Genomic DNA, 24479 nt, shown 5'->3' with positions numbered 1-24479 from the left:
TTCTAGCAGACGTTAAAGAACAGATAACTACAGTTTCAACAAATTTGTCTGGAGATTTGAAGATGGAACACTCACAGTTGCATTTTATGGAATTAGTGGAATCTTGATGCTGAAAGCAGACAGGATTAATATGAGAAAGGAACATTATATGCCATTCCTTTTCATGAATACTTGTGAATCAGAAAATATTAAGCTGAGTCCAACACAAAAGATCATCATCCAAAAAAATTATTTCAGCTCTCAAGGTTGGTTTAACACTAGAAAAATCTATGACTGTAATTCATATTAGCAGAGTAAGTGAGAGAAAAGAATCAAGTGAACACCTCAGAAGAGACACAGAACACATCCATGAAATCAGTAACCATTCATGATTAAAAAGCAAACTAAGAACTAAAGGGAACTTGCTTAACCTGATAATGGATATCTACTCTAAGACTGCAACTGACATTGTTCTTAGCAGTAAAATGTTAGAGGTATTTACTTTAAAATTGGGATGCCATCTTGAGTACTTTTATTTCTAACAATAGACAACACTATAGTAGAGTTCTTTACCAGTACAGTTAGACAAGAAAAGGAAAAATTGAAAGAAACAAACAAAATAGTCATGATTAACAGATGATATTGTCTTTTGAAAGATCCTATAGAATCTAAAGGTAATTCCAATAAGAAAATTTAGCAAGGAAGCTGGATATAGGATTAATATAGGAAAATCAATAAATAACAGCAACAAACAGAAAATCTAATTAAAAATACCTTTTATAATAGCAAGACAACTAAGGTATGTTGAAATAAACCCAGCAAATGATTTTTAAAACCTTATTGAAATAATATATGGAAAGAAAAAATCTTATTGAAAGATGTTAAGAAGACCTAGATAATTGGATAGATATTCTATGTTTATGAATTTCTTTATATGATAAAAATACCAGTTCTCAAATTATTTTTTAGAGTCAGTGCAATTCTAATAAATTTTTTAAGAGGTTATCTTATGGCATGCGACAAGGAGATAGTAAAATTCTTTGGGAGAGCAGAGAGCCAAGAATAGCCAAAGCAATTTTGAAGAACGTGGTGATGGAACTTACTCTATCAAATATTAAAAAAGGAACACAGGACTTGAATAGACATTGCTTGGAAGAAGATACGCAAATGACCAGTAAGCACATGAAAAGACCCTAGTGTCACTAGGCATTAGGGAAATGCAAATCAAAACCACAAGAAGATACTTCTCCACACCCATTAGAATGGCTGCTAGAAAATAACAAGTATTGGTGAGGATATTGAGAAATTGGAACTCTTGTACACTGTTGGGCAGAATATAAAATGGTGCGACTACTGTGGAAAACAGTATAGTGGTTGCTCAAAAAATTGAAAATATAATTACCACATGATCCAGATATTCCACTTCTGGGTGTGTACACAAAAGAATTAAAGAAAGGACTCCACAGATATTTATACACCCATTTTCATGACAGGATTATTTTCAATAGCCAAAGGTGGAAACAACCCAAGTATCCATCAGTGGATTAATAGAGAAACAAATTGTGGTATGTGCGTACAGTAGGATATTATTCAGCCTTAACAAGGAAGGAAATTCTCACACGCTACAACATGGATGAACCTTGAGAGCATTATGCTACGTGAAATGAAGTCAGGCACAGCAAGACAAGTACTGTATGATTCCACTTAATATGTGTCCCAGTGTAGTCAAATTCATAGAGACAGAAAGTCGACGGTGGGTGTACAGGGGCTGGGGTTAGATGGGGAGTTACTGTTTAATGGGGTGCAGAGTTTGAGTTGGAGAATACAAAAAGCTCTAGAGATGGATGGTGGTGACGGTTGCATGACTGTGTGAATGGACTTAATGCCACAGAACTCTACACTTAAAAAATGGTTAAAGTGGTAAATTTTGTGTTATATATACTTTACCATCATAAAAAAAAGTAAGTGATGAGCACGGCGGTTCAAATTGGTGGTTACTATTGGGCAGGTTGGTGCAGCAGGTGTGTGGTTGGGAGGGCTACATGGGTGCACAGTAGTTGTGGTGACGTTCCTTTAGGTTGGGTGATCTATCCACAGGTATTTAATAGACATATAAAGCTAAACAGTGTACAGACTGACATACCTCAGAGATATTGTGGGTTTGATTCCAGACCACTGCAGTAGAGGGAATATTGCAATAAAATGAGTCACACGAATTTTTTGGCTTCCCAGTACATATAAAAGTTGTCATTACACTATACTGTAGTCTGTTAAACGTGCAATAGCATTGTGTCTAAAAAACAATGTACATGGGCTTCCCTAGTGGTGCAGTGGTTGAGAGTCCGCCTGCCGATGCAGGGGACACGGGTTCGTGCCTCGGTCTGGGAAGATCCCACATGCCGCGGAGCGGCTGGGCCCGTGAGCCATGGCCACTGAGCCTGCGCGTCCGGAGCCTGTGCTCTGCAACGGGAGAGGCCACAACAGTGAGAGGCCCACATACCGCAAAAAAAAAACCAAACAAAACAATGTACATACCTTAATTAAAAAATACCTCTTTGCTAATAGGAGTAAAGACGCAGATATAGAGAATGGACTTGAGGACATGGGGACGGAGAAGGGCAAGCTGGGACGAAGTGAGAGAGTGACACGGACATATACGCACTACCAAATGTAAAATAGATAGCTAGTGGGAAGCAGCTGCATAGCATGGGGAGATCAACTCGGTGCTTTGTGACCACCTAGAGGGGTGGGATAGGGAGGGTGGGAGGGAGACGCAAGAGGGAGGGGCTATGGGGATATATGTATATGTATAGCTGATTCACTTTGTTATACAGCAGAAACTAACACACCATTGTAAAGCAATTATACTCCAATAAAGATGTTTAAAAAAAAATACCTCTTTGCTAAAAAAATGCTAAGCATCCTCCGAGCCTTCAGTTAGTTGGTATCTTTTTGCTGGGGAGGGTCTTGTCCTGCCTTGACGTTGGCTTCTGGCTGATCAGGGTGCTGCTGAGGAAGGGCGGGGGGGGGGGGGGGGGGGCGGGGGCGGTGGGTGGGTGGGGGGCGTGGCAGGCTCTTAGAATAAGACGACAGTGAAGTGTGCCGCGTCGACTGACTCTTCCTGTCACGAATGATTTCTCTGCAGTGTGCTGTGCTGTTTGGTAGCGTTTTACCAATGGTAGAACTTCTTTCAGAATTGGACTCAGTCCTCGTGGACCCTACTGCTGCCTCATCAACTAAGTTTATGTCATATTCTAAATCCTTTGTTGTCATTTCCACAATCTTCACAGCATCTTCACCAGCAGTAGATTTCATCTCAAGAAACCATTTTTTTTTGCTCTCCATAAGAAGCAATGCTTTTCTGTGAAAGTTTATCCTGAGATTACAGCAATTCAGTCACATCTCAGGCTCCACTTCTAATTCTAGTTCTCCTGCTGTTTCTCCTCCACTGAAGTCTTGAACCCCTCAGAGTCATCCATGAAGGTTAGAATCAACTTCTCCCAAACTCCTATGAATGTTGGTATTTTGACCTCTTCCCATGAATCATAAATGTTCTTAATGGCATTTAGAATGGTGAATCCTTTCCAAAGGGTTTTCAAGTGACTTCGCCCAGATCATCAGAGGAATCACTATGGCAGCTATAGCCTTACGAAATGTATTTCTTAAATACGTCTTGAAAGTCAGAATTGCTCCTTGATTCATGGGCAGCGGAACGGTTGTCGTGTTGGCAGGTATGAAAACAACATGAATCTCGTTGTACATCTCCATCAGAGCTGTCGGGTGACCAGGTGCATTGTCAGTGAGCAGTAGTTTTTGAAAGGAATCTTTTTTTCCGAGCAGTGGATCTCAGCAGTGGGTGTAAAGTGTCCAGTAAACTGTGTTGTAAACAGATGTGACATCATCCAGGCTTTGTTCCATTTGCAGAGCACAGGCATAGTGGATTTAGCATAATTCTTAGGGCCTAGGAGTTTTGGAATGGTTAATGAGCCCTGGCTTCAACTTCGTCACCAGCTGCATTAGCCCCTATCAAGAGTCAGCCTGTCAGTAGCCAGGACATGGAAGCAACCCAAGTGTCCATGGCAGGTGAATGGATAAAGATGTGGCACATATATACAATGGAATACTACTCAGCCATAAAAAGAAACGAAACTGAGCTATTTGTAGTGAGGTGGATGGACCTAGAGACTGTCATACAGAGTGAAGTAAGGCAGAAAGAAAAATACCATATGCTAACACATATATATGGAATCTAAAAAAAAAAAATGTTCTGAAGAACCCAGGGGCAGGACAGGAATAAAGATGCAGACATAGAGAATGGACTTGAGGACACGGGGAAGGGGAAGGGTAAGCTGGGACAAAGCGAGAGAGTGGCATGGACATACATACACTACCAAACGTAAAATACATAGCTAATGGGAAGCAGCCGCATAGCACAGGGACATCAGCTCGGTGCTTTGTGACCACCTGGAGGGGTGGGACTGGGAGGGTGGGAGGGAGACCTAAGAGGGAGGGGATATGGGGATACATGTATATGTATAGCTGATTCACTTTGTTATACAGCAGAAACTAACACACCATTGTAAAGCAATTGTACTCTAATAAAGATGTTAAAAAAAAAAAAAGAGCCTGTCCTTCGAAGCTTTGCAGCCACGCATTGACTTCTGTCTACTGTGGAAGTCCTAGTTGACATCTTTCACTAGAAGGCTCTCTTGTCTACATTGAAAATCCGTTGTTTCGTGTAGCCGCTCTCGTTAACGATCTGAGCTGGATCTGCTGGATAACTTGCTGCGGCTTCTGCGTCAGCACTTGCTGCTTCGCCTTGCACTTTTCTGTTATGGAGACGGCTTCTTTCCTTAAACCTCGTGAGCCAGCCTCTGCTGGCTTCAAGCTTTTCTTCTGCAGCTTCCTCACCTGTCTCAGCTTCACAGACCTGAAGAGAGTCAGGGCCCGGCCTGCATTCGGCTTTGGCTTCAGGCAGTGTCGTGGCTGGTCTGATCGTCTATGCAGACCACCGAAACTTTCTCCTCAACAGCAGTAAGGCTGTGTTGCTTCCTTACCATTCGTGTGCTCACTGGAGCAGCACCTTAATCTCCTTCAAGAACGTTCCTTTGCCTTCACGATGTGGCTGTTTGGAGCAAGAGGCCTAGCCTTCAGCCCGTCAGCTTTCCACACGCCTTCCTCTCTCAGCTTCAGCATTTCTAGCTTTTGATTTAAACTGAGAGACATGCGACTCTTCCCTCACTTGAACGCTTGGAGGCCATTGTAGAGTTATTAGTTGGCCTGATTTCAACATTGTTGTGTCTCAGGGAACAGGGAGGTCCAAGGAGAGGGAGAGAGATGGGGGAAGGGCTGGTTGGTGGAGCAGACAGAACACACACAACATTTATTGATTGTTGCCATCTTGTATTGGTGTAGTTCATGATGTCCAAAACAATTACAGTAGTAACATCAAAGATCACAGATCACCATAACAAATATAATAAAAATGAAAAAGTTTGAAATATTGTGAGAATTACCAAAATGTAACACAGAGACACAAAGTGAGCAAATGCTGTTGGAAAAGTGGCACCGATAGACTTGTTTGACGCAGGTTTGCCACAAACCTTCAATTTGTAAAAAATGCAATTATCTGCAAAGTGCAAATTGTAGAAGTGCAAAGGGAAAGAAAACGAGACATGTCTATACTTTCAGTATTTAAAAATAGAAAGGAAAAAAGGTTATTTCTTGGTGATGGGCTCATGTTAACCAAACTGATATGAAAAACCAAAATGCCAATTTGTTGATATTCAATGGAAAACTATAAAATAATCACACATGCATGCACACCTACACACCCAAAGTAGCTGTTACTGAGAGCTGGAGGGGCTGTGGAAATGAGAGCGAGGGGCCCAACGCAGCTTTGGAGGGATTGGTCTGGGTTTAGAGCAGGCAGACAGCCTTAAGCTTTTTGTGTATGTTTCCTATTTTGTTCACTGTCATAAGGATAGCTCTTCTGTGGTATTTTGGAATTCCTAGTGCTTTTTGTGTAAATGTACTGTTTGCCACAAAAGCAATATGACACTATTACCTAAATTATCATGTGGAATTGCTTTTATATTAATATTCTACACTTTAGTATCTTGTACATTTTGCTATAGTCATGTAATAAATAATAACCCTAATGATCTTTCTTTTGTTGTGTCTGTATTGGAACCTGTGCCTGGGTGTTTTATGACAGGACTAGTAAGGTATTGGCTACAATGTTCTGTTATATTAAAGGACTGAGCGTTTGCTCAGCATGAGCTTGCTATTACGGAATTGAAAATTAATATTCTAGTAAAAGAAGCTTTTGTGTATTTTGATTTAGTTCCTTTGCTAAAATTATAGGTTGCCTTAAGTATGTATTAAGCATTCTCCCTCCACCTCCTATTTCCACATCAGTTTGTCTTTTATGTCTTATTTCTGTCTTGTGGGGAGGGTAGAAAGCACAGGCTCCAGAAGCTGACAGACCTGAGTTTAAAGAGAGTTCTGGCAGGCCTGGAACAGGGTGACCATAGACAGATGATTTAACTTTTTTGGATGTGAGCTTTCTCATTTATAATACATTTGCCTTTATTGTGAATATTCAGTGAGCACATATAAAGCAACTACGTAGTAGGAGCTTTGCAAATAGTTCCCATTTCTTTTTTTCCGTCAAGTTTATAACTAAAGAATTATTAGAACAGAATTAGAATTAGAAAAGATCCTTACTGGCTAACCATTAAATTATTTTGATGTGATGAAGTGTACTGAGAAATGTTTTTTTCCCAAATTTAGAATTATGTTTAAACATTTTGAAATAAAGTCCCTGCAGTCTTTTTACAATTCAGTTCTTTCATTTACGTGTTGGAAACTTGCTGTATTAATTCATTTACTTGCAATCTGGAGGATTTTGTTTGTTTAATATCATGAGAAATTTCTGCCCATAAATTTAAATATAGTGAACATCTTAGTTCAGTGAACAGCAATGTTAGTATTATTATTTTAACTTATTCTAAAATACTTTCTTTTTGTCAAGTTCTAATAACTTGAGAATCTTATAATTTTAATTTTTCTACTGTGTATGACTATATTAAATAAATATGTATATATATATAATAAGCTGAAGAAAATATTAATATTAAAAAACAATTCACTATAGAGCTTAACAACACTTTCTATAAAGTTATTTTCTTTGACTTGGGACCAAAACTCTTTTTGTCTATACTTTTAATTATTACTTTGGGAGCAAAGGGGGAAATGGTTGGCACTCTCTAGGAATGCTTGTTTGTAGTTTTTTCATGGTTTAAAATAATTAATACCTGCCTTTATTTTCTGTTCTTTATTAGTGATTCTATCGATCTTCCCCAGATGACTGCATGTATGTTTGGTGCAGTCTTGATGTCATGCTGAGCAAACCTTATCTTAATGTTACTAAGAGACCCTTTTTGTTAAATGGAAACAATGGCTTGATATTTATTTTAAATGTTCTGTGAATGTAGAAATTTTTCCCAGGCTTTCCTGATGGGTGGAGACATAGTATATAAAGTGGTGTTTACATACCTTCCAAGAGGTCAAGATGTCCATGCAAAATCTTGTTTAAATGTTCATCACCATAGAAACATATCAGTTTATTGTTAGAGCTTTTGTAAATATATTGTAATTTTCACTTCATTGATGTTCAGTACAGAGCATTTAATGTGTAATTGACCAGCACCAAAATTTGGTGTTTAGCCTTTACTAGCTTATTTAATCTAATTTAAACTTAAAATATTGAGATAGTTGTAATTTCCGAAACAATACTGGTATGAAACTAATGTAATTAATTATATAGCTTACTTTTCTTAAAAACAAGATGATGTTTCCTTGACAGAAAGAAAGTACTTTATTTTGATGATGTTTTTTACTAATACACTGAGTGCTTATTACACTATGATTTTAATAAAAGAGATGGAGTTTCATTAAGGTAACTTAGATTTATGGCTTTTGGGAGGGGTTAAGACAAGTATTCATAAATATATTACGAAGTTTATGAAATCCTAGTACTGTATGGCATAGTATAAGCATCCAGAATTGTGTGAGCAAGTACAACTGTTGATGATAAGTAGTTCTTATAGTTCTGTGATCTTGTATTCAGGAGACTTTTCTTAATTTTTTAGATGAACAATGGTAACCTTCTTCCACTCTGACAATGTTTTGCTACTTTGTTGTTTGCAGGGTATTTCAGTAAGTTATTCTGACATCTGGCACATCTTTTAGCTCAGTGTATGCAAGAATGGAGTTGATAGGGACCTTCCCCTTGGGGCTTCCTAGCTCCTGATTCTGACTCTTAATGGAAAAATGAGCAGTAGGCATATTTTTTTGCTTATATGCTGTCCTGCTGGTGATTAATGGTAGTGATAAAAGCTCTCACAATGCTTTTCATTACTTTGCAGACAGAACCACATACAAAAGTTCAAAAAGCTCACACACTACATGCCACAAAGCCTATACTCTTTAGGCTTTGTAATATTTTACTGATCTCAAGAAAGGTAGTGATAATTTGTATATTTTTGGCACTCATATGAGCCAGTCGATGCCCGATTAACAAATGAAGTTTCTGATTATTATAATCCCTTCACCTCTCTTCTCTCTATTCTAAAGTTGTTGAAGGTAAACAATCTGCCACATTGCATTTAATGAAAAGATTTGTTATATTTTTCTGTTGGTTTTGCTAAAGCTCATAAATATGATATTTAATGGATTTCAAGTTGAGCTGATTTTGTCCCATTTAATCCCAAAAAGGGAATAAAAATAAAAGGAAAACGTAATTGTCCTAGCCTCCTAGTGGATTAAGTCAGTATAACAGTTATTTCTAACTACATCAGTTATCTTCAATATTTCATAAACAGGTATAATCATATTCCATAATTTTGATGGCTTGCTCTGTGGCAGCCTTTTCTGTAATTCCTAATTTACTCTTCTTTAAATTTAGATTAATAACTGAAAATGAGCAGATTCCTTTTTATGAGTTGTTATCTTTCAAAAGAAATGATCAATTTGAAATAAATTTTTGAAGAGTTCATATGCTTTGACTGCAGAGGTTTATTTGTTTAAATGTTTCTTACTTGTCTGCTTAAGCATGTGAGTGTACATTTTAGACATTTTTTCTTGATATTATTCACATATTTATAATAGAAGAAGCATCCTCTTGGAATGATAATATTGATATCTGTTTCCTTTTAGAAAGACTGTTCACATATACTTTTTAATCACATAAGAGATTTATTTGGGGCTTAGTTTGTAAGTATATGTGGATAAATATGTGGCTATTTAACTTCATTGTCACTTTCAGACTGGTTTATACTTAGGTTGCATTTTAAATGCTATTTTTCTTAATGAGAGAATGTATTTTTTCTTTATATAAATAGAATGGAGTAATTCTTAAACTTGGTAATGGATTTCTTCTCTTTGACATAAATGCTACTTGAAACACTAATCTATAGCATGTTAAAAGAGGCTAATCTAGAGCTATAGCATGTTAAAAGAGGCTGTTACTTTAACCAGGCTGTTCAAAGAATTTTATGTCAAGGTTAAATTTAGGAAAATGACCAGAAAGTACTTGAGAGTGCAGAGAGTACTTAGATTTTGTTAGAAACAGACTGTTAGTAGTCTGCTGTGACCTATATGGTAACTATTAGCCATGTGTGGCTATATACATTTAAAATACCTAAAATCAGTAAAATTAAAAACCAGTTCTTCAGTCACAGTAGCTACATTCTAAGTACTCAATAAACACATATGATTATTAGCTATGTTAATGGATAGCACAGAATAGAGCATTTATATCATCACAGAAATATATGTTGGACAGCACTGTTCTATGCTATTTAATCATAAATAATTTGTTCTTTTTTCATCTATAATTAGTTTGCACACTATCTAAACAGCGGAAAAAAGAGTAAGGCCCAACTTTAAGGATATATACTTATGCAGCACCCCAGTTAGAGGTGCAGTCGCAGTTAGAGAATGGTGCTAATGAGGGTCGATTTTTTAAAAAATTTTTAATTAATTTTATTGGAGTACAGTTGCTTTACAATGTTGTGTTAGTTTCTGCTGTACAGCGAAGTGAATCAGCTATACGTATACATAGATCCCCTCTTTTTTGGATTTCCTTCCCATTTAGGTCACCACAGAGCACTGAGTAGAGTTCCCTGTGCTATACAGTAGCTTCTCATTAGTTATCTATTTTGTACATAGTATCAAGAGTGCATATATGTCATTCCCAATCTCCCAATTCATCCCACCCTCCCCCTGCCCCCTTGGTATCCATATGTTTGTTCTCTATGTCTGTGTCCCTTGCAAATAAGATCTACCATTTTTCTGGATACCACATATATGCATTAATATACGATATTTGTTTTTCTCTTTCTGACTTACTTCACTCTGTATGACAGTCTCTAGGTCCATCCACGTTTCTGCAAATGACCAAGTTTTGTTCCTTTTTATGGCTGAGTGATATTCCATTGTATGTATGTACCACATGAGATTTGATCTTCATTGTTGGTTGCTGCATTAATGCATCTGTTTCCCAGGTGCAGGCCTGTACCTCGGTTAGTAAGTTATGACTAAGAGTGGCATGATCAGATTTGCATTTTGAGAATATCACATTTCCATGCAATGTAGGCACCAGGTCAGGGAGAGACAAGAGTGTGGATGTAGGACTAGTAGCTAGGAGGCTGGGGTGTTCACCAGATAGACGTTGTGGCAGTAGGAAGAGAGGTGGATGAACTTGAGTCATAATTACATAGGAGAATCAAAAGGACTCTGTGTTTGACTGGACCAGGGTCCAGTGTGTGTGTACGTGTTTTGGGGAGAGGTGGGGTGCAGCAGGAAAGGAGGTGACAGGGATGTTTCCAGAGTGTCTGGCAAAACAACAAAGTGGATAATGGTGCCATTTATTGAGGTATGTGACACTGAAGGAGGAGCAGGTCTAAGGGATAAAATGATGAATTTGATTTTAGAATTCAGTTTAAGGTAGCTGTGAGATATCTAAGGCAAGGTGGCCATTGGGATGTATGGATCTTGGCCTCAGGGGTAATATTTGGACTAAAGGTACAAACTTGAGAGTCGTTGGCCACGTGAGGAGGCAAGATCATCCAGGGAGGAAGAGAGAGTCTATCTGGTAGACCATCTTCATCAGAATTGACTGAGGAGCTGCTTTGTACAGGTACTCAGGAATTGACAAGCCCCTTGGTAAATGTGTTCCATGCTGATGTTTGAGAAGCATTGATACAGCTTGTGAAAAGATGAACATCTAAGACTGTGCCATCGGAGAAAAGGGGTCTGAGATATTTTCCTTTACCGCATGAAAGAAATAGGAATGGAGACAGAAATCAAGGGATAGGGGAAGGAAGCTGAGGGGACGTGCAGACCACCCAGCTGTGTCTTACTAAGGGAGAGGTAAGGTCCCCTGTAGTTAAGAATGTAGGGCCTGAGATTAGGGTCAAGGAGACTGGAACACGTTTACAAACCTTTGAGGGAATTATTAGCCAGAGATCAGTATAAGGATTGCCGGGTAACATTGAAGGCCTGCTTTGGAATATGTAGTAGCAAAAATTTCTCATGATTTTGTAAATTTCTTTAACAATGCTGAGAATTTGGAGTGAACTTCCAGGTGGAATTAAACTGGTCTGGTGGAAGTTAAAGGGGCCAGGAATACTAGAATATTATTGATACTGAATTATCATTAAAATATACTCGTTCGCTATGGGGTTTAGACCAGTGAAAACAAGGCTGATTGGAGGGATTGGGAAGATGAAGGGAGGAGAGATAATCACGATGAGGACATAGAGCTAGGTTGGAGCTAGGTTAGAGCTAGCTTAGAGCTAGGTTAGAGCTAGGGTTAGCGCTAGGTTAGAGCTAGGTTAGCGCTAGGTTGGAGCTAGGTTGGAGCTAGGTTAGCGCTAGGTTAGAGCTAGGTTAGCGCTTCGTTGGCGCTAGGTTGGCGCTAGGTTGGCGCTAGGTTGGAGCTAGGTTGGAGCTAGGTTAGCACTAGGTTAGCGCTAGGTTGGAGCTAGGTTAGCACTAGGTTAGAGCTAGGTTAGAGCTAGGTTAGTACTAGGTTAGTGCTAGGTTAGAGCTAGTTAGAGCTAGGTTAGTGCTAGATTAGAGCTAGGTTGGAGGGCTGAAAGATTGGAGGAGACTAGGAGGCTGTGGGCTGAGGGGCAGCTTTACCATGTGACCTCTCAGAATTGGGCCTGAGAGATGATGGGGTCTGGTTAGCTGTGTGGGCGGCCATAGTAGAATGCAGGTCAGGTTCATTATGAGCGTGGATGGTACTTAGGGTGGCAGGGGATGTGATGAGAAGCTCTTGTGAACTGGGTGCTCATGTATCAAGAAAGATGGGATTGTTTCTTCTAGGTCTGTACATGGTAGGTGGCAAAGATGGGAAAGAGTGACAAGGTGGCATTCGAAGGTGGTATAAATTTAATTGAGAAAGACAAATGATACGCGAATTCCCGAGCCTTGGAGATTCCAAACACAAAGGCAACAGTTTGAGTTATTACGGTTAATCCTTACTAGGTACCAGACATTGAGCTCAGCATGTTGCACATGTTGACTCATTTGGTTCTGATAACAACCCATGAGGTAAGGGTGTCATTAAGAAACTCATTCTACAAAGGAGGAAACTGAGGCACAGTGTGGTTTAGGCATTTGCCCAGAGTTACACAGTTGGTCAGTGATGGAAACAGGATTTGAGCCCAAGTGGTCTGCTGCTAGAGTTGGGGCTCTTAATGAGCTTATTATACTGTCTATCTCATAAACCGAACTTGGATTTTTTTTGTGTGTGCGTGCGGTACACGGGCCTCTCACTGTTGTGGCCTCTCCCGTTGCGGAGCACAGGCTCCGGACGCGCAGGCTCAGCGGCCATGGCTCACGGGCCCAGCCGCTCCGCGGCACGTGGGATCCTCCCGGACCGGGGCACGAACCCGTGTGCCCTGCATCGGCAGGCGGACTCTCAACCACTGTGCCACCAGGGAAGCCCTGAACTTGGATATTTTTTAAAAGTTATCCTTACGGGTGCCAAACTCTTGGATCTTTATTATTGTAAGAAAAAAATTGAAAATTAAAACAACATTAGTTTGTTCTCCTATTTCTTAAAGTCATATACATCCACTCTAAAAAATTCGGAAAATATAACAAGGCACCAAGTATACAAGAAAAATAGTTCCCCGTCACCGTAGTCCTAGACGGGACAGTTCCTTTCAGCTGGCCTTGCAAGGCTTGCTGGACATTGTCACTGTAAGACCCCTTCCTGCTTCCGCTCAGGGAGAGGGAGCTGTAGCCAGACTGGCGGTGGGTTGTCTCACTCCCCTTCACAGCTCAGACCCCAGACACTTGCCAGCTGCCAGGTCATGGGGGCCCTTACTTCTCCATCCTGCCTACGGCCTGGGTGAGAGGATTCATGGCTCGATCCTGGGGGTCTTCTTGTAGCCCTGAACCCAACCTGTGTGGGCCCTTGTTTGTTCTTACCTAGAAAGCCGTGTGAGCTTTCCATTCTTGTTGCCCAAAGCTTTCCAGAACTGCAGAGGTCTGAGATATTATGGTACTTGCAAGCTGACAGGTTAGTTTGCCAGACTCACAGACCCTGGTTGTAGACACAGACTCCTGGGTCAGAGGCTTCATTACCTAGCGTGCAGGCACAGGAGCCTCCTGTTCCTGTCAGTTCCCCAGGACCCCGAGCCCCATGGGGTGATGTGGCCCAGGTGGGAGCTGTCCCCACAGTGGGCTCGTGTCATGGCTGAGGAGCCCGCTTTATTTGTAATGGGGTGCAAGCAAGCCTGCCTGCCCTGTGCTCTGCGGGGGGACCTTCTCTTTCACACTGTACGGTAAGCAGACCTGCCTCTACTGCAGAGATACCATCTCTGCCTTCCAAGGCTGTTTGCTGTACAGAAGTCTTTGAAAAGACAGTCCAGAGTGAGGACTGCCCCTGCCTCTGCTTGTGAGATGCACAGAAGTGGGAGAGACCCACGGAGCACTGCCTTCCAACACAGACAGATTTGATGAAGAACAAATTTAACTGCTAAGAAATACTTCTTACCAAAATATCAGAGGAAGTGTGTAAATCTTATTGGTGATTGGTTCCCCAAATTTATTATCATTATAACACTTAAACTTATTGTTACATTGTAATTGCTTAATATAATAATTATAACATGTATTATTAAAATGCCCATTTTTTGGACATCAGGTCTCAAACAGTTCCAAGTAGCACTGCTGTTTAGCTCATACATCATAACACTTAAGACACGTGTTACATGTTTTGAGAGCTCTGATGTTCCCATGGGCTGGTCAGAGGCACGCAGGATTAGGGCTCCAGTCAGAGGCAGAAAAAGACAAAGCTGAGGGGGTGTAACACATGCACTCCAGAGCCTACTCTTTTTATCTTTTATTTATAGACTTTCCAGATAATATTTAATGTGTGATTAAAAGGTTCTTGCTTAGAAAGAGAGGAAGAGAGAAAAAAATCAGTGCTAAAAGGTAGTGGTCATGTTCTGGTATCCTAATGGTTTGAATGTGTGAAGTGTAGATTCAGAGAGTTCTTCAGTAAGTAGGAGTGTGTTTTTCAGTAGTGCATTTTGTGACTGTTCCTGTTTCATCTCACTTGAGTAATAGCTACTGTGAGATCTAATGTGTTAAATAAAATACTGGTCGTCATCACTCTGGTTTACCGGCCTCCCTAGCTGTGAGTGTGTAAGGTGCCCTGACTCTTCCATTTGAAGACACATTTTAACCTGTCAGGGGCAGTCCTGGTAAGGCTGGACTAAGAAGAAAAGACCACTTCAACTCTGAGTCATCATTTAGGGCTGGGAACACTTTGGCCATGGCTTTAGGACATTTCCTTTCCTATTGAATTTGAGGAACTGGGGTGCTATGATTTAAGTGCAACCTGTTTCTGTAATTCAGAAATTAGAAAATAATATTTAGGGCAAAATTGAAATAAGTCTATGTTTTAGATTTTTATTTGTAGTTCATATCTTTAAACTTTGATATGGAAGGAAAGATTACGTGACTTATTGAGAAACATGGATATAATTTTGGTGTGTTAGATGTTGTAAATTAGTGCATTACAGTATAAAATATCAACATGAATCTTTACATTTAGGTACAGGTTCAATCATGTGATGACTTTCTAAGCATATGAGAAAGTTGTTTTTTGTTTTTGCCTTGTCCCGTAGGTGTTGATTTTATAAGTCTGGCCTCTCGTTTGGCCCTGAGGTCAGAATTTGTTTTATATTTAAAACAAAATTGTGCCTGATGATTCTTTATTATATTCCAGCCTCGTGGATTTAATGAAAATTCTATCTAATGTGGAGAAAGGGACGCTATTTAATTGATATAAATACTATCCATTTCAACGGTTTCTAAGGCTGGATTACCACGAGGAGTTCTTCGTCTGGGCACTAGAGGGCTCTGGAGGCTGTGGGGAGCTAAGAACCCCCGTGTTCTCTAGTAGATGGTGCTTTATGCTTTCCCCAAGTTGGGTGTTCTCGGAACTGTTTGGCGGTCACCTTAATTAGCCTTATATTCCCTTGATTAGAATCACAGATAAAAATTTGTTAATCTCCTTTCTTGGTGGAAAGTGTTAGGAAAGTAATTAATTGTTTAAAGTGGCTCTGCAAAATGTTTTTATGAAGAATTGTTTTGGTACTTTCTTCAAAGCTTAATGGTGTTTTACATAATTTTGAAAAGTCAGCTTAAACGTTACAACAGTAAACATTTAGTGTTTTTTGTCCTGCTAATAAATGTAAATTTCCTCCCCTTTCAAAGAATTTTTATGCTTTCATATAGACAGAAACCTAATTGTTCATGTGATGAAATAAAATATTAAAATTATATCTTTATTATATTTTTCAGGGAATCCGAGCCCGAATTTTAGAAACTCTGGTCATGCTTATTCTTCTGGCCTTGCTTATTCTTGGGATAGTGTGGGTAGCCTTGGCGCTCATTGACAATGACGCTGCGAGTATGGAATCTTTATATGGTACGGATTGACTTGTTTAAACCAGTTTCTCTAGTGGAGACTACAGTTTGGAATATAATTACACATTCACTTTTTAAAACATTTTAATAGTTCTTTGTATAGTTAATCCTTGTTGTTAATTTACAAAATTAAAAAGTCTTTCGACATGTTTAAGGAAAGAAATGAATGTTTGTGTGTTTCTTGTATGTAGAATGAGCAAGCAGCTTTTCAGATTTTTTTTCTTCCTTTGGTTAATTGGTTTCTGTTCTTAAAATTCCATGGAGGCGCATTTTCTCCCTCCAAACAGGTTTTGCAAAAGGGTTATTTCCTGTTCTTCTGTTTTAGATCTTTTTATTGTACAATTTAGAAATTATATGGTTTAGTAGATTCAAATAGGCAATTATGATGTTTACTATACATTAATTTATAGTCAGTCTATCTATCAATGTATGGTATTTTGGATGCACTAAAATATATTTACATTTTTTAATAGATCTCTGGGATTTCTACCTACCTTATTTATATTCCTGTATATCATTGATGGGATGTTTGTTACTTCTCTGTAAGTATTTTTCTGACATGATATTGATAATAAAGTAGAGTTGTTCTGTGTTCTAGAAAATCACAGACACGTTTCCCGATGAGATTCCTTAACAGCTTGGAGATTTTTTTAAAAGTTGGCCCTTAACTTTTTTTGTATGTTCAAGATAAATTTTGATAAACTGAAACCTTGAAATAATAAGATACTTTTGTTTTTCTCTAAAGAAAGCCTCTTCCACAGAGTTGGAAAGAGACAGGGAGGGGGAGAGAGTCAGACATGCACCTGCCTCCCCCCCATCACAACACTAGCTTCTACTTTTGAATGGTTATGGTGGAATTCTGTATGATGAATTGGCAGTCTTTTTTTCACAATTTGTTTTGTTTTACTTAAGGCATCTCAACATGTCTCAGAGATGTTATAAGCAGATAAAAGTTGGTAAAAGGATGTAAGGTTATAGTTGTCACTCTCGGATATTCTTGTCTGATACTTGATTCAGTTAGTACTTGAAATTTAGTCTGTTCTCTGGTTGGTTTTCTTTAATTTCTTTTAAGTGAAAATACTTATTATTATTCAGCTGCTAGAATCTGGCATATCCTACCCCTCCTTTAGTCTCCATGAATCTTTCCTTAAATATAGGAATGCCCGTCGTCTGTGCACGAACCCCTAGAGCTTCTCTAACGGTGATATTGAGGAGCCCTGTGACAAAACACTGCAAGAACCTAGATTGGAAACAAGCGTTTTCTTACAACAGCAGTCTTTGAGTTTGCTTTATTTTGGGCTAGCAGTTTCTCTCCTAACTCTGAAGTGAGCTCTCTCTGTTCTGCAGTGTGCACTCCAGTTGGCCTCTCCCGCATGTTCACAGTCATGGGGCAGCTGTTGGTGAAGCCAACAGTGAGTATGATGTTGTAAACCATTTTGTTTGTTAAATAGACATTTTTACATTTGAACATCTTTTAGGTTCTAAACTAGCATTCAGAAACAGAAGAATATTTTTATGTGTTTATAACCCAAATTGTCATTGTTTTTATTTTAATCTTTTTCATCTTCGGAAACCAAATTTGCTTTTGCTCTTAAAATACTAACCATAGGCACTCAGCTAGAAATTCTTCTAGCAAATTTGAAGACAAAATGTATAGATATTTACAGGTATTTTAGGAGCCCATTATCTTATATGAAATGGTAACTCTTTTGTGTTTCAAAGTTTATATATTCTTTGACTTACAAAGCAGTTATTTTCTGAAAGTTTGTCTGCATATTATATCTTGATTAATTGAATTATACCTTTCCCTTTAATCTCAGAAATGCTGTGTATTCATTTAAAAATAATTTTCAGTTGGTAGTAGTTTTGATGATTTGTCCCTAAGTTACTTGGGCCTCTAGCTATTTTGTCAAATATTTAATAAAATGACCATAATTCTTACCTGTAGCTAGGGAGTTGTCACATTATTTTCACGGATCCTCATTGCCTACAAGCTCAAGTCTAAACTATTCACATGATACAAGGCCTTTCACAACTGTCCCCCGCTGAATTTGCCTGTAGCTGCCCCTGCCCCCATTGCTTCCCTGGTGACTGATTCTAGCCAGCCTCACAGCTGACTTGCTGTGCCCAGAGCAGCCTGGATTCTCCCACTTCCCAGGCACGTCGAGGGTCTTTCTCTCGCTTCTGCCTCTTGCCTGCTTCGGCCACCCGACAGTCTCCTGAAGTCCTGGCTCTGAGACCAGCTGCGTATACTACCTGTCTTTGACCCTTGCCTCACTTCTTCTTTAAGCTAAAATAGTCAAGCTCCTTCCTCTGCATTTCTCATATTCCCCTTTATATTTCACTAGTAGTATTTATGAAATTATTATGGTTATATGTTTTTCTTCCCTATCAGTGTAATTCATCAAGGGAAAAAACTGAGAGAATATCATGGTAGACATTCTTTTAGTAAATGCTTGCTTAATTTTGAAAGTTTTTTAATAAATAATCTTTGTATTTTCAAAAAATAAAAATGGATTTTTTAACCTGCTACATAAATGTACACACACTCAAATACAATACATGTCCTATCAAATCTTGAAATTTACTTCCCTCTTAAAGAGGTTTTGTGACATTGCATTCATTTAGTTTCTTCCTAATTCTCTGGATTTTTGTTGTTGTTGTTGTTGTTTTGGTCTCTCCATTTCTACTTTCTTCCCCCTAAAATAGGCAAATGTTTAAAGTTCTGTCCTTGGCCTAAAGGTGCTCTGCTCTGTTTTCCTGAGCACCTCTGCCACTTCCACATCACTTCCTAGTGAGAAAAAGAGAGTGAATACAAACTACAGTATATTTTAAGTGCTATAATTGAAGGCCCTGTGGAGCTGAAAACTCAACAGATACAAAATCAAACTACTTATCTCCCCTCCCCAAGCTTATTTTCTCCCAGACTTGTCAATTATTAGTAACATGTTCAAACTTTTTAATGTTTGCCTCTTTTCTTGTTCCTAACATCCAATAATAATGGGTATTTATTCAGTAATTAAGTATATGCTATATGCTTGCACTAAGTACTTTATTTACATGCATAATTTCATTTAATCCTGATGACAAACCCATAAGTTAGGTGATGGTGTTCTTATTTTATGGTTGAATTATCTGCGGTTCAGGGAGATCAGGTAGCTTATACAAGATCACAGATCTGAGAGGATGAGGCAGGATTTGAACGCAGAGGCTCTTTTCAGCGCCTGGGCTCTGGACCACTCCTTGTTCTGCCGTAAGCTCCAGAGTCATCGAGCAGCTTTACTGCTAAGTGTACTTTGTACCTCTCCACCTGTATGTTTTGCTTGTCACTTCCTCTGAGCAAAATGCCTTTCCTCCTTTTGGCAAATGAAGCTATTGGGTAAGATGCTACTACCATCAAAACCATTTGCCAAGACTTTTTTCTTCCCAAATAGAAGCTGGGAATCTTTCTTCTTCTGAACTTTTGTTAACATTTTATTTTAGCTTCAGTTATGACATTACTTTCAATTCTATAATTTTTTTTTCTTTTTGATTTTTCGTTTCTCTCCTGGGCACTAGAATATAAGCTATTTGAGGTCAAGGACTAAGTCCGATCCATATTTAGGTCCCCATCAGCCCAGACTGGCTAAGAGCACAGGCTTTGAAGACAGATAACTTTTCTTTGCCAAACCGTTGTTTCTTGGCATATTACAAGATGCAGCGAGAGCGGTCTGTTTTTCATAGGGTTGCTGTAGAATCAAGGGGATGAAGCACACCAGCCCTTACACAGTGCAGATAATATCCCATATAATTGGTGACTGGTTAGTGGGGTTTTTTGGTGGTTGTTTTTACTAGTGTTGTATGCTGTGGTAGTGAGTGGTGTGTATGTTAGCACACTATTTTTCTAGGGTTCTGTCTATAGGATGGTTTTCATAATACCAGTGTTTAATATTTGTGGACATTTTTTAGTATATAATGATGATGTAAATGGAAAGTATTGATGGTAGTGATTTAGTTTATGGATTTTTTTGTTTTACACATTATGCAGGTTAATGTAGATGAGAAACCAGTGCTGGACTGGGTGATCTATTCCTCTGGCTCTAAAATATTGGCTTGGGCGTAGAGATGTTATTGCATTTAGCTTTTTGGATGTTTAGAATTCATACATTTGTGTGCCATTGAGAGAGTTGCAGAGTTCTTTAATTCTTTAAACTGAAAAAAATCAATTTAAATGTATGTGGATTTTGTGATAATCAGCTTTTGATGTGCTTAGTTGTATACTAAGAATTTCTACTTAATTTGCAAGTAGAATAGTTTGAGCATTTTTAATTTAGATTCCTAGTAATTTGAATGGTTATCTAAATTATAGGCCAGATAGCCTAAATATTCTCGTAAGCACTACTTACGTAATGTATTATTCAATAGTTTGATGTTTAAATTTAGATTCTTGAAGACCTGGATGAACAAATTTATATTATTACCCTAGAGGAAGAAGCAATTCAGCGACGACTAAATGGTATGTATTTATTACATATTTAGACCAGAATAAAAAATTATTTAATTCAAAAAAGACAGATAATTGAGGGAAAAAATACAAGCCTCTCAGTACTTTGTGCTGTTGCCTGAGGCCAAGATGTCAGAGAAACACGTGAACTTCCCAGGTGAGGAGAGGGTTACTGAGGAGTAGCGGCACTTTGGTCAGGGTCCCATCTCTCCCTAACTGATAGTAGCTGTAACCAGCAGGGTCAGTTCAGTGCTGGGACACTGGCCACTAAGGTATATCCCTCTTCCACCAGATCCTAACGTATTGGAAGCATTATGACTTGTAGTTGCTGAGGTTCTGCAGATTTGCATGTTGTCTTAGTGACTGTAGTATCCCTACCTCACGTCTCTCCTGTTGAAATCTCTAATGCATGGTAAAAAGCAGGGTTTCTCTGACACTAAGGGACCAAATTAGACTCTGTTGTACTTAGGAACTCTGTTGTCATTTGGGGATGCTGTTCATTGTTAGCTGGTAACCATGTAAGCATGTCAAAGATTTTAAAATTAAATTTTCATTACTGATCATTTTTGGCTTCAAATGATGAACCAATGAAGAAAAGAGTAATGACAGTTTAACAGAGAAATGACATAGTAAAATTTTCTTTATTTTACTCAAATGAATTTCACCCTGCACTCTTTTCTCCTACAAAGTTTTTTTTTAAATGTTGAAAACCTAACCACCAAGATCAGATTATTAATAGCTAACCATAATTCAAGAGTTGGTATAAAATGGAAGGTTACTTTAACTGTGAAATACTGAGAAATGGGAAGGAAAATACCTGTTTTCTTCAGTTACAGACAGTGAATTTAAATCATCAACCCAAAAGTGTTGATAACATTTAGAGCTTTATTCTTAGATCAAAGAATTTCAGATTGTATCTGTTCTAGAGAATTCTTGTCAGTAATAATTATATGCTTTGATACTGATAACTTTTAGACTGGAACTACAGGTATCTTTTATTCTTCTAACTCTATTAAAGCTACTTTAACATATAAGCCTATTTAATTTAAGAATTATAACTTTAATCAATGCTGTCAGCTTTATCATATTTCATTAAAGTAGTTAATATTATAATGAATTTGTCTTAGTTAGGTAATCATGCCGCTGTGTAATAAAACATGCCTGAATCACAGAGAATACATGTCCAGCTGCCTCCTGCAGTACGTGGGGCTTCTGTGTCAGCCTAGATGTATACTGGTTCTGCCTTACAGCTCAGGAGGCTAAGATCTAGGGAGGGTAAAACACACTGCTCTGTGAATTAAAGAATTTGAATTAAGTCTAATCAAAACAAACTTCCACATACAGGCTTTTCTCACTTTGTCCTTCAGCAATGGGGAAAAAAAGTCCCTCCAGAATCTTTCTAGATCCTTGTCTCCTCACATCAAAAGTGGTTCGTTATATCTAAAGGACTTTCCTGCTGGCACAGTGGCTAAGAATCCGCCTGCCAGTGCAGGGGACACGGGTTCAAGCCCTGGTCCGGGAAGATCCCACATGCCGCGGAGCAACTAAACCCGTGGGCCACAACTACCGAGCCTGCGCTCTAGAGCCTGCGAGCCACAACTACTGAGCCCGTTCGCCTAGAGCCTGTGCTCCGCAACAAGAGAAGCCACTGCAATGAGACGCCTGAGCACCGCAAAGAAGAGTAGCCCCTGCTCGCTGCAACTAGAGAAAGCCTGCGCACAGCAACGAAGACCCAACACAGCCATAGATAATAAATAAATAAATTTATTAAAAAAAAGAAAAGAAATTGGAAAGGAAATACTTGCCAGAAGTTTAAGGTATTATATAATGAGGCAAAGCCAAAATAAACAAAACTCTCCAGCTAGCACAATAATGTTATAGTTTTTAGAGGATTAAGGATGGTATGATAGCTAATGCCAAGTGTAATTTTATTTTCTGCCGTTTTGGGAAGCCATGCACTACTTCTGACTGCTCTGTTGGTAGGTTGTCATTAAAATCTTTCCAGTGAGACTCTTTGTTGGGATAAATGCTATAGTTTTGCTGTTTGCTGTTGGTTAGCACTATGGACTGTTTCAGGTAGAAAATAATAGGCTTGTAACATAAAGCGTTCTATGGCAAAATGGACATTTTGACTAACATAGCCTAAGAATTGTGAGCTTCAGTAAAGTATATTTATCAGTATGTGCAGAGGAAAAAACCAAGATGGAACAAAACTGTATTTTATGATTTGCTATTTTTTAAGAAAATATAGATCATGGGAGGTTAGTAATGGAAATCATCCCATGGATTTTATTTTATTTTAATTTATTTATTTTTGGCCACATTAGGTCTTTGTTGCTGTGCACAGGCTTTCTCTATTTGCGGTGAGTGGGGGCTACTCTTCCTTGCAGTGCGTGCGCTTTGTTGCGGTGGCTTCTCTTGTTGCAGAGCACGGGCTTCAGTAGTTGCAGCACACGGGCTTCAGTAGTTGTGGCATGTGGGCTCTAGAGCACAGGCTCGGTAGTTGTGGCGCACGGGCTTAGTTGCTCCGCGGCATGTGGGATCTTCCCGGACCAGGGCTCGAACCCGTGTCCCCTGCACTGGCAGGCGGATTCTTAACCGCTGTGCCACCCTGTGGGGAAGCCCCACAGGGATTTTATTTAGTACTGTGTCAAGTGTATTTTGTTGTAACAGTTATTTTATATTTTAAATTATTTTTAAAAAGTGAAGTTTTAACTTTTTTACTCTGGGCTATTAAAAAGAATTGCAGAATAGAGTAAAAGATTTTTAAAAATACAGATTACAGCGGTGATTCACCCCAGAATTTGTGATGGTGTTTGCTAAGGGCACATTGAGTGTGCTTTCTTGGTTTGCGTGGGCTGTGACGCGCATCGCATGAATCTTGAATCTTGGGAACATCTGCATGGTTTGCTCTGATCCCAGCTTTACAGTTATCTGGAAAAAACATGATACTTAATATCAAGAGGTGCTTTACTGGGGGACTAACACCATTTTTTCTGGACGATAAGATGACTTGTTGTGGTTGTTATTATATCCCTGGAGTTGGGTTTTCATGCCTGGTGTTTAAGTTATCAGTGTAGCTTTAGGATGGGCTGCCTGCCTGTGACTTCTCCGTTGCTTCTCGTTGACCCTTGATGGTGCTAGAGGTTTTGTTCTTGTTAATATTATTGTTATTGCATAAAATACAGTAATAAAATAAAGCTAACGGGTATACTGTTATAAAGAAGCCGTGCTGTTACCAGTCTGCTCCACTCTTTCTCCTCCCTTTTCTGTTTACTGCACATCTTCTTCTAAGCACCAGACATTGTGCAGGTGAATTTAGAAGCTGAGTCTCAAGATCATGGACTAGTTAACTGAAGAACAGGAAAAGAAATGGTGAGACTCTGTGAAGGTTGTGTCCAGCGCTGAAAGACTTGGAAAGAAATAGAGGGGAGCTGTATGGGATCCTGGAGCGGGAGGGAGCCCGAGCACCACGCCATCTGGCCAAGCCCCCTTCCCTCACGTCCACCTACCCTGGCAAGAGTAAAGTGACGTCCCCAGAGCTCGTGCGGCTCTGGCAAGACTCCTGTGCCTTCCCACTCTCAGCACTTGGAACCCGCAGGGATAATGGGTGCGTTTTGCTCTTTGCCCCTTTCTGCCGGTTGGCATGAGGAGCCTGGGGTATGCAGTTCTTTGCGTCTCAGACTCTGTGTTCCCCATGTCTCTCTTCGTCCCTTTTCTGCCCCCATTTCCCGCTGTCCCCTAGCTCGTGAGCCTTCGGCTTTAGCACTTGGAGCTGGGCGCTCACTCGGCAGCAGAAGCCTGGATGCTCAGCCTTCGCCCTCTTGCGTGAAGAACCGTGCTTCCTCGGGAGCTCCCTCGGTGGGGCTCTGTTTCCCCACAGCCTTGGCTGGCCTCCTCTTGCTCTCTTTCAGACACTTGGAATCTTGCGTCTTTGGACCTTGGCCTGATTGGCGCCTTCTCCCCTTTTCAGGCACCCCTCCCACCCCAGGCT

The 24479-nt window shown here is 39.4% G+C and overlaps 1 protein-coding gene across 6 annotated transcripts in view; it reads left to right on the top strand.

Annotated features, from left to right (window-relative positions):
• The window catches only part of LMBR1 (limb development membrane protein 1), a 154209-nt gene that overhangs the window by 62606 nt on the left and 67124 nt on the right, over nucleotides 1-24479 (top strand). For all 6 annotated transcript variants that reach the window (XM_060021194.1, XM_060021193.2, XM_060021192.1 and 3 more), the window contains 4 exons: nucleotides 15877-16003; nucleotides 16476-16544; nucleotides 17350-17414; nucleotides 20425-20497. In XM_060021194.1, coding sequence (XP_059877177.1) covers nucleotides 15877-16003; nucleotides 16476-16544; nucleotides 17350-17414; nucleotides 20425-20497 — 334 coding nt within the window. The remainder of the gene's footprint in view (nucleotides 1-15876; nucleotides 16004-16475; nucleotides 16545-17349; nucleotides 17415-20424; nucleotides 20498-24479) is intronic.

The sequence above is a fragment of the Delphinus delphis genome, chromosome 9 (genome assembly GCF_949987515.2).
Source record: "Delphinus delphis chromosome 9, mDelDel1.2, whole genome shotgun sequence".
Taxonomy (NCBI): Eukaryota; Metazoa; Chordata; class Mammalia; order Artiodactyla; family Delphinidae; genus Delphinus; species Delphinus delphis.
Note: the sequence above shows the minus strand (reverse complement) of the source record. Positions and strands in the feature narration are given on the sequence as shown.